This window comes from Monomorium pharaonis, chromosome 10 (genome assembly GCF_013373865.1).
Source record: "Monomorium pharaonis isolate MP-MQ-018 chromosome 10, ASM1337386v2, whole genome shotgun sequence".
NCBI lineage: Eukaryota > Metazoa > Arthropoda > Insecta > Hymenoptera > Formicidae > Monomorium > Monomorium pharaonis.
In genome coordinates, this window is record NC_050476.1 from 14921274 (window position 1) to 14937413 (window position 16140).

The 16140-nt window shown below is 30.4% G+C and overlaps 1 protein-coding gene across 1 annotated transcript in view; it reads right to left on the reverse strand.

Moving 5' to 3' along the window:
• Positions 1–16140, reverse strand: part of LOC105840121 (WD repeat-containing protein 61) — a 30143-nt gene that overhangs the window by 912 nt on the left and 13091 nt on the right. The window contains exon 6 of the mRNA XM_012686905.3: positions 2241–2334. Within this exon, the coding sequence (XP_012542359.1) occupies positions 2241–2334 (94 nt within the window). The remainder of the gene's footprint in view (positions 1–2240; positions 2335–16140) is intronic.

Consider the following 16140-nt stretch of genomic DNA (forward strand, 5'->3'; position numbering starts at 1 on the left):
ACTTGGAGAGGTTGTTATTTTTTTTAATATAAAATGTGTCTTCTGCTTAGTGTTAATAAAGATATTGACGAGATAAAATTCCAAAAAACAAAAAAAATTCAGGTTTTAGTGACCAAAATAATTAAAAAAATAATTTAAAAAAGATTTCAGTCTTGCTGGGTCGCAAAGGTTAAATAAAAATTTTAATTCCTTTAATTTTTACGATAAAAAAAGAGATAATCGTTTCCAACTTCCAAAATTCAATTGTTTAATTTTGTTGTAGGTCAGAGAGAACTACATTCATATTGAATTAAGAATTTCTTTTAATTTTTTGGTTTTAGCTAATTTATGTACTTTGTATTACATAACAACAATAAGCAAATATTTTTTGATATGTCCATAAGGATTTATAAATAACTACCAACATCATTTCTAATGTTCGAAAAAATTTATAAATAACATTCAAATATAAAAAAATTAATATATTAAGTTTCAAATTTACTTTTATACTTAAAAAAAGATATAAAAATCGTCATGAAAATATTTTTTCAGTCAAATTAAAAGTTAATTACTTTGAAAGTATTATTTATATAAAATTATGTGTTGTAATTTTTTTTTTAATTTGAAGATTACTTCGAATAGCAAAACAATTGCAATATATATTATTAAATAAATTAAGTATTTTATTTGAACATTAAATTAGAGTCAACAAAAAACAATATCTTTTACATGAAAAATGTATTTTTTCTTTTTTTTAAATCATTTTTTCTCTTATATGAGTCAATTTTTAACTTAAAAAATTAATAAGTTTATATTGTATTTTAACTTACAAGGAAAGTGTCACGGGCATCCGACGGCAATTTGATTCTCCATGAAATATGTTGTTGAACAGAAAAATCAAAGAAACACGTATTTTTTTATGTTCGAAATTTTATGTTTAGAGGGTGAAACACTCCTTCGAAAAAAACCATTTTTTTCTTTCAGAGCGAATACTATTAAAAGTATAAAAATTTTTTTTTAATAAAAGTATGGTTTCAAGAGTACTTTGAAGTTGTAAAGAAAACATTTTTTAATTTTTTTGTTTAACAAAATATCCCATTTTCAAAGAGGTGTTTTACCCTCTGATAAAAAAATACATGTCTGTTTGATTTTTGTGTTTAACAACATATTTCAAGGAGAATCAAATGAATTGATATCGGACGTTTGTGACACTTTCCTCGTTAACCCTCTGCCTACACATGGGGTTACGGTAGCCCCAGTCGATTTTGAAATGTTCGCTACTTAAAAGTATTTAGCAAGGAGACGCTGGAACCGAGGGGGGGGGGGGGAGGAAATTTTGAACTGTGCTCTGCTTATTTCTTTTTGGGCGTTCTGAAAACAACAGAAGTAGGAGCATTGAAAGTGTGTGTGGGGTTACAGTTATCCCGTGTGTAGGGAACGTAACAAAAAAAATGGAAAAGTTCCAAATTTGAAGGGTAAGTAAAGTTAATTTTTTGTTTATTACGTATCATTTACGCATACCGTATTTATATATATTACCAATGTCGCGATCACTTTGCGAAAATATGCTGCAATTGTAGCATTACAAATTAAAAATTTTTTCTGTAACAAATAAAATCTTTTGTAATAAATATTTTTTGTATTAATAATTATGTTTTTTAAATAAATATTACTATTTTTTTTTACTATTGCGTTCAAACTGCATTCATTTTTTATTAAATTCACATTACGAAATAAATATATTTTTTGAACAGAATAAAAAAACTGACGATAGATTCTTAAAGTACAACTCTTCCCTTTTCCATTGATCACCATTTTAATTACTTTATCTATTTTTTTCTAATAAATACGGGCGTTTGAAGAAAAGGCAAATTTTTACAAAAATTTTTCGTTCCTTTCTCGTTCTTTTCAAAATTCTCTTTTCTTTTAATATCTTCGACTTTTCAGCCAAGACCATCATAATTCTGAGATTTTTTCCTTTCGATTAAAAAAAAGAAGTTAAAATTGATTAAATACATTTGGAGATATAAGTCAACGAAATTTTGGGGTTAGCATAACCCCTGTGTGTAGGAATCGAGGAAAAAAATAAGGTGTGTAGGCAAAGGGTTAATTATATTATATTTTAATCAGTTAAAATTAACTGAATTAAAAGTTATCAATCTTTAACCTTATTTTTTAACTTTATTTAATATTTAATTTTTTAACTAATTATTATTTCAATATTCTGGTGATATGTATTTACAAACCTATAATTTACTTACACATCATACAATTTCATATGTCCGTCATCAGATGCTGTAAGAAGCAACTGAGAATCAGGTGAGAAACATAAAGATCTGATCGGCATCGCATGACCTAAATAATATAAACTTAATAAAAAATTTTATCTTATTTTTTGGAGGACTCACTACATAGAAAATGGAAATTGTAACCAAACTTTAATAACTTATAAGAGGTGGCCTTTTGAGTACACGCGTAAAATATTAGGTGTGGCTAACCATTTAACAATAATAAAAAAGATTAATATCCATCATAAACCAGTTCAATAAGACCAAAATTCTGAAGAGATATATGTATTGGCATGATAAGAACAGCTGGTTATTAAGGAGATGCTGGAGTCATCCGTTTTATCGACAAAAAGCCAATAATTTTTGTTTCGCAATATCTTTTTATTTAATTCTTTTATAGATTATTTGGAAATGCTTCTCCAGAATGAAAGTGTAAGCATTACTACCAGTCTGTGGAGTAGAATTTGTACCAAAAATGGAAAAAAATTGTTAATTTGCTGTCACATCATAACAATATTTGCTTAATATAAAAGATCTACAGTTTGTACTTACGAAATTCGTATCCATAGACTGGAAGACAACGCGAACAAACTGTGTCGAGTTTCGAAAATGAAATTTTGAAGAAATTAAATTGAGAGGAATCTACGAAACAAAAATTTAGGTTAAAAGTCGATAAGTAGAGCAATATAAAATTTTTTTCGTTCTTGATACAAAGTCCAATTCTCGAAATCTTTTGTATCGCGGCGAATCTTTTGTATCGCATAAAAACCAAACATGTTTTTTTTAATTGAAAAAAGTAAAAGTTTATCATTTTTCACAAGTTTCTCGTTAAAATCTTGTTAATATTACTTCAGATGTTTAAAGTTTATTCTTTTCTAAACAATTTAAAAAAAAACATGTTGATACGATGTTTTTTGTTGATTGCACACGTGTTTGAAATTTGCACTGCATTTTAGCAAATAAATACGGTATTTTTTGAATATCATGAATTTTGAGTATCAATATGATATTGCACATTGATTTTATTCGTGTTTAACACAAATATACCGCCATCAGAGTGACTCGATGTGCACCACGTGGAGGTTGACGATCGACTTTTACACATCATATAAAAAGGACCGTTTTTTAAAATAAAATTTGAATTTTTATTTTTTTGTATGAGTATGTGTATATTTATGTGTGATCTGAATAGGCTGCTAAAATTGCAAACCTTCTGTTGACCTTTTGAAAGATATCTGGCAGAAGGTATCTTCAGAAAACTTTCTGAAAGATGTGTGGTGTTCATGACAATAAAAAAAAAAGGGAAACAGAGAAGAAACCCAGTAAGCAAGAAACATTGATCAACGTTTTTGAAACGTTAATTTTAGAGAAATTTTTGAGCATTATACTTAATGTTTCATAAATATTTTTCAAATATTACTCTAAATAATACTGTCCTAATATTATTAAAATATTTTCAAAACATTTATTAATGTTTTTTTTAATGTTTTTAAACGTTGAAATATAATGTTTGATAAATATTTTAAAAATATTATTTAAAAATATTATTGTCCTAATATTTTAAAAACATGAGTTACATGTTTCAAATATTATTAAACATTATAACATAATTTTATAAATATTCTTAAAATATTAATTATTTAATACATGAAATCTAAATATTTAATAATTTTACAGATATGAATTAAAATATTTTTCATGTGTTTATAATACGAATTTATGTTATCATACAAATTATTGAATTTTTATATTTTGCTCGTACATTATATTCGTTAATTATATTCATCTGTTATATATGCATATATTACCGTCTACTAATTATGTGCTTGTCATATGTTTTGTGTTGCAACGTTTACATAATTAATTTTATGTAATTAATAATGTTACACTAATTTCATTATTAATTTAATGTTATAATAACATCCTGATAGAAACAATTTTTACATGTAAAAATATTTACTAAAATTTTAAACATGTAAAAATATTTACTAAAAGTAAAAATTTATAGAAGTTTTGGTAATTATTTAGGGGTGGCAGCTTCGATGACCTTAACCTTGACATATGTTATCAAGGTCACTTTCCTGAGTGATCTTCGAAAAATTTTAGCCGTCGCTCGTGATTCGTTTTGTTTATAAAATTTTTTTTGTTAATAACTTTTTAACGAATCACGAGCAACGGCTAAAATCTTTCGAAGGTCACTCAGGAGGGTGACCTTAATAACATGTCAAAGTCAAGGTCATCGGAGCTGCCTCCTTTAAACTGAATAATTACCCAAGTTTTTAATATTTTATATAAATATAAATTTTTTAAAATAATTTTCAAAAAAATAACCATAAATTACAACTTTATTAGATAAAAAATTTATTGCAAACAGCATTTTTTTGAATATACTTTTATAAAAAATGGCACAAAAAATTAAGTTTAAAAATTTTTAAGATTTAAAATTTTATTAGTTAAAATATTTACTTACTCATATGATATTAAAATTATTTATAAACAATTGTATTTATGTACTGAAAAATTACATTAATTTATTTTTTGTTTGATATAAATATTTTTTTGTAGAAATTTTCAAAAAAATAATCGCTTAAGTTACTATTTTCTACTAATATATTTTATAATTACATAATTTTAGCTTTACAAAAGAACAGAGCAAAAACAGATATTTTTATTAAGTTATTTTGCGTGTTATTTCACATATATAAAAATCAGAAAAAAACTGTAAATTTATATTTATTTATAAAAATATTATTTAACTGCACGTTTTATCTTTCCGACATCTATTAAACTGTCATCACGAAGTGTTAAACAGCGTACGGTCTTCAGAGTAAAGTAACGTTAACGGTGGTTCACGGTTGGATGGGTGACCGCTTTTCTGATCGCAGAAGTTAAGTAATGCCAAATGCGACAATGTGGGGTAACCGTACTTGTTCAGAAACGTAAATTTAATTTTTTTCTTATATTATAATTATGTTATTTCAACATTTTCACAATGTTGTTTTAATATTTTTGCAATGTTTGCAAAAAAATATAAATGCAATATTATTTATAATGACATTGCAAATGTTATTTCAACCGAAATTTCTAAATTGAAGCCATAGTTTATTCATAATGACGTTGTATACAAAATGTTGTATAACGTTAAAAATTACATACTTGGAAACGTTACTATGTTAGTAGGTAACGTTATAATAACGTTGCAAATGTTTTTGTGCTTATTGGGAAAGGTGGTGCGAAAATACTTTCTTGTACTGGTATTGTATTGATATCGTACAGTACTGTACTAGTATTATGAAAGTACAGCGTATAATTATGATTTTGTATTAATACACAGTGGCGCTACGGTAGTTGTAGCGTATCAATATGATGTACTAATAATATTTCCCTACGGCACGTACGTACATACATGGTAGATACAGTACCGATACGAAGAGTACAACGTACGCTCACTGTACCGATATCTGGATGTGCACGAAAGATTCTACATTATTGACCCCGATCAAGTTTGAGAAGCAATGCAGCATTCCCTTCAGAGCCCATGAATTCGAATCTTAAGGGGATGCTAAACTGCTCTTAAGGGAATCCTAAAGTTGATCGAGATCGATAATGTAGAGTCATTTGTGCACGTCATTAACAAAATTTTTTATGTATTTCTTTCATAGATTTAGAAATCCTTTTTCAGAATTAAAGTTTATGTATTAATATCAGCTTATGAATTGAATTTCATACCAAGAATTAAAAAAAATGTTTTAGATTGCTCTTTTGAGATACGAAATGTTTACCAATGTGTATCTTTTTTATTACGCTCAATCTGAAAGCATAGTATTGTTCCTTAATGTTCACTCGTGTGTGGATCTGACTTGATTTATACGTACAAGGTGCACAACTTTTATATCAAGCATCACATTTTGTTACGAGAACACGCCAGACGCCGACAAATCAAAATTTTTTTTGATTTTTCGCATCGTTACGTCCGCACACTGTTATCGTCTATACATTAATTGTGGAGGATTTTTAATTCTGTAAATGCAATAAAAAGTTGGACAATGGAACAAATTGTACAATTCTGTCGGTAAAATAGACGACTTTAGGATCTCCTTAAGGGGATTCTACATTGTAAAGAACAGTTGATCACGTTTACATTTTAATTTCGATAATTTTTCATTTTTATCCTAAAATTTATATTATTAAATAAAATGGTAAATATGCATACAATAATGAAACCTACTTTGATGTCCTTGACCTTGACATATATTGCATATGTGGAACAGAATAATTGTAGACCTCGACACGAATTGTAAGTACCAGGAAGTATGGAATGAAGCTCGTTTCGAAAATACATGTGAAACAGAACAATTGCACTCTCTCCCCCCTGGGGACTTACGACTTGTGACAAGGGGAACAATCTATAATTGTTGTTATATATGAATTTTCGACTTTCCATATGAAGCAAGGTCCCTTTCACACTTTTTCCCTCTACTTACGGTACGAAATGATCGGTCTACGATTGAGGTCTAAGTGACAAAAATTTCATTCTGTTTATGAAATATTTTTTGTTAATAATTTTTTAACGAATAATGAGCGAAGCTAAAACCTTTTTAGGAAAGTTATTTAGGAGAGTGATTTCGATGTTATATGCCAAGATCAGGGTCAACAGTGCGAGTTCCATTATTGTGCACATTTATCACACACAATAAAACATAATTTTATAAAAAATAAGTTAATATTAATCCTAATCCCTCTAACGTTTTTCCGCAACTTGATTCCTCCAACCAGAGTACTTCATGTCCAGTTTTTAATAGTTTCGAAAAAATTCACAAAAATGTTAATTAATTCTTTATTCATTTCAGCATTACATTTGCCAAGAAAGGGACTTGGTTTACAATTTTTCCTAACACATTCATTCCTCAATCGATCCATTTAACTATCCATCTATCCTAACTGACGTTGCATGGCTTTATTAATATCATATAACGTAACAAATCTTATTACTCCGCTATAATCCTACACTTTCACTATCACAAGAATTCTACCTATAATAATTATCTTATTCTTTTCAGCATCTTATGGCCAAGAAAAGAATCCTACATAAAATACAATATAATTCTATCTAAATACCTTTCTCGCCAATATCTTTCTATTTTCACTTTGTTTACAGTCTTCTTTCTTTCAATCTATAACTATACACCCTTATAACTATTCTCCCCCTTTATTTAATATTTCTACAAAAACCTTTCCTTCTTTTCCTTCCTCTCTTTCCCTAAATATTCCTTTCTCCTTCCTCTACTAGAAATTATTTCTACAAATCCTTAATCCTAGATTCCATACCTCGTTAGTTGCCCCTTTTTCTTTACTTTTCCTAGCATTTTTAACATATCTTATTGTACCGTACTAATAGCAAAAGGCCTATATTACAATCTAGTCATATCTCATCGTTCTTTTTTCATCTCATTCCATCTTTTCTCTGTTTACAATCTTCTAACAACTTATAACTATATTCATCTAATTTTTCTATTTAAGCCTTTCCCTCTACTTTCTATTAACCTAATTATGTATCTCCCATTCTTCTGCGTGTACTTATCTAATTTTACTATCTACAAGCTGAAAACCAAAGGATCCATCTCACAGCCCCATCTTGCTCACTTCATCGTGCTGCAAACTTTTGCCAATCTTTCTGTCCTTACTGTTACCCTCGTGTCCTTGTATTTCCTTTCAATCTTCCATTCGTCTGGCTTCACACTTCTTAATTTGACCTGTTTATCTACCTTTAGTGTGTCCTCTGTCGGGGCCTTACACCGCTGGTTTTTTTTATTATTTTTTTTATTATCGACTCTATTATGGATTAGTTACTTCGAATCGAATCACTATTGTTTTCAACCGTTGCCACTCCATTTATTTGGTTGCGCGTTTTCAGGGACTGAGGGTTAATGAGGCACTCACATTTCGGGTATTATTTTCACTTTATCTCACAGCTTAACTTCACTCGATTGATTACTTTTAAAACAGTATTACGCGACAGAATAACGTGACCGATTGATTATGACTGAGCCCGTCTTGGCTTTAAGCTTTTCCTTTTTATCCCACTTTTCTGGGTTAAGATGCATCCTTGCTGATCAGCGTTTCTGCTACTCGGCAAGGCTGTGTCCGAATTCCGATTATCCGGCTTTAATTATGCCGTTGCGCTCATTTTCCATTGTCGCGCTCGGCGTTCCGCGATCTTATTATTTTGCTACATATTATAATTCGCTGAATGCTTAATCACGGCCTACATAAGTCGGTTACGAGGTCGGATGAGAAAATCCGGTTCGTAACAAGTGTATATCTTAAATTTTTCTCTCTCTTTACGTTATTGTAAGCTACTTTCAAATCCAATCCATAAAGACGGTGAAGACCTTTTACTTCTTTCTCCCTCTCGGCACAATATAGATCAAAATAAATAATGTCCACTGCTCCTTTACCTTGAGATTTCCTTTTGTCTTCTCTTACCTACAACTCTGTTCCATCCAATAGTTTCACCAAGTAAATTTTCCTTGTTCCTTACCTATTGTTGTTTCTTATTCGCTCTTTTCCTTCTCTTTTCATAGTTATGTATTTCTACAATTCCACTGCACTTTCAGACTTCAAAATCTATTTCCTCTCCTTCCTTCCTTTCCTTTCTTGCTTCTGGTCAAGAAAACCCTTTAATTTACTCTTCTTCCATAATTGATCCTCTCTCGTAATTCCTTCTTTCCCCTCTTTAAAATCCTTTACATTCGTCTTTTCTTTTGTACAGCGTCTATTTTACCAGACCTTGTAATCTATTCCTTTTCTTCTCTCTATGCCTTTCTTTATTGTTATTTTCTGGATCGTCTTCTATAATTTCTTCCAGAATTGTTGCTTCGATACTCAGGGTCTCTTTCCATTTACCTTTTCCGCTTTTCCTCGTATATACGCTCTGCTTCGTCATTCTCTCTTATTCTCGATCTTCTTTCTGCAGTCCTATCTTCCTCCCCGCGCGCGCGCGTGTGTGTGTGTGTATGTGTGCAAAGCATTCTCTGCACCACATGGGTTTGCGACTGCGTCCGTTTGGTCTGTGTCCGTTTCACTCAGCATGCTGTGTCCGTTTATTACTGTGCGCATCTGGGACTCACTCTCTTCCAATTACATTTAATCCAAAAGCTGCGTCAGAGTCCACTCTTTCTCTACTCTAAAATCCTTAATCTTAAGAAAAAATGATATGATAAACAGGTCAATATATCGAGCCAAGACAAATTGTCCTAATACAATATAATTTATTAAATAAACATTAGATAATTATAAACGCGATTAAAAACAGCTGTGTTAAAAAATGTTAAATTTAGAAACATTTCGACTATACTTACAGGTATAGTTGAAATGTTTCTAAATTTAATTATACGAATCTCGCAAACTTGAAAATTCAGATTTTAATGAAACTTGGCATGAATGTAGAGGGATAAATACATGAATTTAGAAATTTTTAGTAGCGGCCCAAAAACGGTTTAAAGGGGTAAAATCACCCTCCAAAGGTTGAGACATTTTTGCGTTTTTTCGATATATTACGTAAACTAAACAAAATATAAAAAAATGTTTTATACAAAAATTTTATAATAAAAGTACTTCTATCTAATTACAGTAATAAAATTTTGAAAAAAAATTTAAAAAAAATTTTTTTTTTCAAAACTTTATTAATTTAGTTAGGTAGAGATATTTTTGTCATAAAACTTTTGTATAAAACATTTTTTGATGTCTCCAATACTTTTCGAGATATATCGAAAAAAGCAAAAATCTGCTCTACATCAGGAGCAGTTTCATCCTTTAGATCGCTTTTGATCGGCACTTGAAAATTTATAAATTTATCTGTTCACCTAATTACGTGTTTTTTTTCATGAATGGGAAAATGCATTGTGTATCTCTCATGGTCGATCTATGGAGGTATATGGGATACATTAAAAAACCCACCGCTTGGACAAAAACACGAAGGGACAACATACTGTCACCGTAAACAACTAAAACTATTTCGGGAACCTAATTACATGTGTGTTTCATCTAAAGTTATATAAAAAAAACATTTTCATTTAATTACGTTAATAAAATTTACAAGAAATAAACTTCTTTTTGGTATTTTCCATACAAAAGAATTTTTTGAGTGACACATGGAAAAATTTTCAGACACCGTCGATTCCTGATAGGAGTATGATTTTCATCTCTAAAATATGGTGTAATCATTTTGTTGAGGAATACTATAATTGTAAACACTATGAAATATAAGAATTGTTCATAAGTAACAAATTTCTTATTTAGATAATTATGTTTATTAGTAGCGTTTGTAATAATTTAAATGTTTTTTTATATATTATAGACAAACTCTATGTATAAATCGTAAGATGGAAGGACGGATGGAAAGAATTTTTCCAGAATATTATGCAATATATCCAAAGTCCTTCCCAAGCATGCTGAAAGTACACCACCGCGGACATTTTAGGGATGGAAATCATACTCCTATCAGGAATCGATGGTGTCTGAAATTTTTTCCATGTGTCACTCAAAAAATTTTTTTATATGGAAAATACCAAAAAGAAGTTTATTTCTTGTAAATTTTATTAACGTGATTAAATAAAAATGTTTTTTTTATATAACTTTAGATGAAACACACATGTAATTAGGTCCCCAAAATAGTCCTAGTTGTTTACGGTGACAGTATGTTGTTTGTGTTTGTGTTCATCCAAGCGGTTTTTTAATGGATCCCACATATCCCCATGGACCGATCATGAGAGATATACAATGCATTTTTCCCATTTACGAAAAAAAAACATGTAATTAGGTAAACAAATGAATTTATAAATTTTCAAGTCCCAATTAAAAGCGATCAAAAGAATGAAACTACTCCAGATGTATAAAGCAGGTTTTTGCTTTTTTCGATAATCTTGAAAAGTATTGGAGATATCAAAAAATGTTTATACAAAAGTTTTATGGCAAACATATTTCTATCTAACTACATTAATAACATTTTGAAAAAAAAATTTTTTTTCAAAAATTAAGACAATTAAAAAATTTTTTTTTCCAAAATTTTATTACTGTAGTTAGATAGAAGTACTTTTATTGTAAAACTTTTGTATAAAACATTTTTTTATATTTTGTTTAGTTTACGAGATATATCGAGAAAACGCAAAAATGTCTCAATCTTTGAATGATGGTTTCATCCCTTTAAACCGTTTTTGGGCCGCTACTAAAAATTTCTAAATTCATGTATCTACCCCTCTACATTTATGCCAAGTTTCATTAAAATCTGAATTTTCGAGTTTGCGAGGTTTCCTTGTTAGTCCTCTTCAATCCTTAATCTTATCTAAACAGTTCATTTATTATTACATATTCTACCTATCCTACGTATTCTCTACTATATTACCTTTCTTTCTTATCTACGTATATTATCATCTTTTCTTTTTTGCCTAATTATCTCCCTAAATTCTATGAACATAACCTTCCTCTTGCTCACTTCTTATCCTATTTTTCACTTCCGTTTTCTTTAACTCACGTTTCTACTTTACTTAATTCTTCCATTTCCTCTAGCCTTTTTCTATCCCCCTTTACCTCTTTTTCTTTTTTCCCTTCTCTACACATTTTCCCGCACTTGCCTATGCATCCTAACCTCCCTAGTCTAGATCTTTTTGCCCGTCTTCTATCCTTTCTTCCTATTTCTATCTCGTGTTTCCTTCAATTCTGCAGCAACTTTACTTTCCCCTCTTCCCTTTCACTTCTATTTTTTCATCCTAAGTCTCTAAATACCTACTTAACGCTATCCTATTTACACACTATCACCACCACACGACCATTCGCTCTCATACCTCCTAACCAGTTCCATAAAAATGTTTATAATCTCTTTATATCTTCGTCTAAAAATCAATGTAAAAATGTGGAAATTATTTGTTTAAATATTTTTCATAACAATTTTTTGTTAACAAACATTACCACTTGTTTTCTTTAAAAAATCATAATTCACGAAGCAATGGGTGAAATTTAAAGTTTAAAGGCGCAAATTAAAGCTAAATGTAGCGCGAATAAGAAAAAAAATGAGATAGTGATTAGTTAAATAGAAATACTTAATTTCATGGCATTAAGTTTAGTAATTTTTAGATGGTACAGTAGAAATTTCAGGTTGCCAAAAACAAATTTCGAAATAACAAAAGATTTTGTATTTTCAAAATTATTTTTGAGAAAACAGTTCCTCGAAAAACTCGGAAAAAGAAACTTTCTCTGCCACCCTTTGCCTCATTACGTACCTTTGTGCAATGTCAAATTTTTCTTAATGACAAAAATATTTATCATACGTTTAAATTAAACAAAAAAAAAAATACATTTTTACAAATAAAAAATTTTTACTTACTACACACATCATTAATATAGACCTCCAAGTTTCCAATCACAAGGCCTCTTTTTAGAGATGGGCAGGATTATGACCGCTGATTTTTCGGAACTAACGATTTTATCAGAAATGGAAAGGATATGAATGACACTGGTTGGAGGTATTAGAGTTAATTATTTAATCTATACCACTTAATTATAAAATGTGTTTTTAATGTCTTTTTTACACTTAAATATTTTTATTTTATTTTTTACACACATACACACGCGCGCGCGCGACAGAGCAAGATTCAAAAATTCAAATCAGTGGCTGATAAAATATACTACATATTGTTTTAAAATTTTGATTTTGTCGTATTAATTTGTACCCAGCAAACACAAAGTTACATGTAACGTGCCTGTTAGTTATAATTTCTCACTCAACAATGTAATTGTAATATAACACACGTGTTATATTACAATTACATTGTTGAGTGGGAAATTATAACTAACAGGCACGTTACATGTAACTTTGTGTTTGCTGGGTAGTAGATATTACAATCTTTTTTGTTAATTGTTATTAATAATCAATTATCTGTACCTAATATTTGCGTATATATTTGGCAGATTTTTCTCTGCAAATTATTAAGGTTTGGTCACGAATTGCACTTCCTAGACTAGTTCTCCTTGTCAATGTTTCAGTATATTAAAGTTTAGTGTAAGTTAAATATGTGCAAAGGTTTTTAGGACCAAATCGAATTAAATTTTATTGATTAATTCGAATCAAACTAAATCATACCTTTTATATACTTTTAATTAACAAGATTATTATTTATTTTTTTGTTAAATAACAATTATTGTTAGGCTAAGTTTTAATATGTGAAGATTTCTTTAAAAAATAATTCAAATTTCGAGTAACTCCTACCTCCAAATTTGATAAAACTTGCAATAATTTAATTGTATTTATTAGGAGACATGTTTACTGTGGAAAGAATTTTTGGCAAAAATGAACAAAAGTGAAGAAAAAAAATTAGCACAAAGTTCAAAATTAGGTAATTATTCAATATAAGGAAGTCATCTCCGGTTGCCTCGTGACTTTGTTACAAGATCACGACCTTGAATGACCTCAAAAGATATTGGCTGTGCTTCATGGGAGAAAATAAACCTCATACCTCCCTGTGCTTACGGCTTAAAACGAGATCAATAATTGTTCTGTTCTACATAGGTTTTCGACTTTCCACGCAATGTGAGGACTACCCCACACTCAGGAATCGGCATTATCGATTTTTTCAATAATATTTTTGACTTTGATTATTGATTATTTGATTAATCAAGTAATCGGAAAAAAGTTTCATTACTTGAATAATCAAATAATCGAAATAAAAGTTTTCGATTGATTAACCAAATAATTAAGTCTGAAAACTATTTGATTATACATAGTTAATCAAATAATCGGGATAAAATTTTGTAAATCATAGCTTGCAAATGATTTTCCGGAAGTCATATACACGATAGGATCGCAAACACATTAAATGAAATTCATTCAAAAAATATGGAATATATATCTCATGAAAAATTAATAGCTACTGTGGCGACATAAACCGATAGTCACCACACCAAGCGCCTAACAGCCGCGCAACCCGTCCGACGCTGTAAGGATTTCCAAAAACGCCTAACAGCCGCGCAACCCGTCTGACACAGTAAGAATTTCGACTGTAAGAAAAGTGAAGTGTGCGCGGACGCCACCAGAGGCCATCTTATCTCAAGAGTAAGATGACGACTTCTGGGCTTTATAAGGAGCACGGGAAGACGGACGAATCACTCTTTGCGTACTCGCACTCGAGTCTCTTTTTGGCTGATACGAAGATATTACCATCTCTCGTATACAACACTAGAGAGCACGCTGGCTACCAAGGAGCAGCCGTGGGACCCCGCAATTGCTGTGATCTCACCATTACGGAGGACCAGACCGCCGATGGTACTATTGGCCGCCGACGACCCACGGATTTGGCGCTATACTTCACCCAGGTACCTGCTACCGGACTTGTTAGAAAGCCTGGCAAGGGAGACCAGCACCCGAGGTACCCAGACAGAGGACACGACCTGGGAGAATCGAGCGACGCAGACCACCGCCCTACCAGCGACCAGAAACCACGGTACGCAACACGAAGGCAGCAGCACGGATCAGGCCAAGACGCCAACGGGAACCAGCCAAACCCGCGACAAGCCGACAGGACGCCTTCGCAGGAAGAAACACGCTGCCAAGCAGAAGGAAAAACGATCTTCCAAGCGGAAGAGAGCCGCGGACAACCAGGTTCCGGAGATAACGTCCACACTATCCCTGGATGAAAATAACAACGCCAGTGGAGTACGAGTGACAAAGACTCAACCACCAATAGCGTGGAGACCGCGGGAGACTTAATATCCAGCACTATCGGCCCTTGTCAGGGCCACCAAACAAATTACAAACATAAAGACTCTGTACAAATAAGATATACATACAGAATAAATTATTTATTTAAAGAAAAACCCGTGTACTTCTCTTCACGCACCATATCCCTCTGCGTACAACTTAACTGCGAGCGAACAACACGCCCACAGCTACTATTACAAATAACGGATCCAATTTCGTTAAAGCTTTTAAGGAATTTGGAGTTAATTTAGATGATTCTGAACTTTACAAAGACTAGTCTATGTTAAAAGTATCATTTACTTAACAATTACACTAGTATAATCAATGAATAGACAGATAAATAAATAGATGCATAAATAGATAGATAGATAGATAAAGATAAATAAATAGATAGATAAATATTTAAGTAATTATATAAAAATATAGAAACTGCCTAATTTACAATTTTTAAATTAAAACACATTATTTTTATTAAAGAAATTAATAGTAATTTTAATTTTCTAGATTACATTGAAACATATAATGACCAAGACAATTAATATGAACATGAATCCACTGAAATAGTTTATTCAAATAAATTATTTCCCCATTATTATCGACTCATCAAAAATGTGAGTCACACCCTGCATTTAGATGCAACAAATAATATTTTAAAGGGAATTAATTTATCTGAAAATATTAAATTAATTTACAACGACATAATGCAGAAATGTACAATATTATGGAACTTGGCAAAATCTCCTAAAAAATATGAGATTATCGTCGAAACATTAAAACAGGCACTAAAAAACTAGTTGTTACGATAGAATTCATTATTTGATTGTTTCAAACAATTCATTAGTTAGAAAGAAAAATCAATAATCTTGTGTGCTAAACTTAATGTGTCAAACTCTTTAACAATAAATAATTTTATGTAATACACATTTTAAATAATATAAAGTAAAAATTTTTTAATTTTTACAATTAATACGTTATTAATTGTAATATATTATTTTAAAGATTCATAGAAGAATACGTAAAATGTACTCAAGCAATTGCAGAAGTCCTTGATATTCTCCAAGATAAAGCTAACATCAGTTATGGATACCTGCTACCAACAATTGTTTCTCCAAGAAACAAATT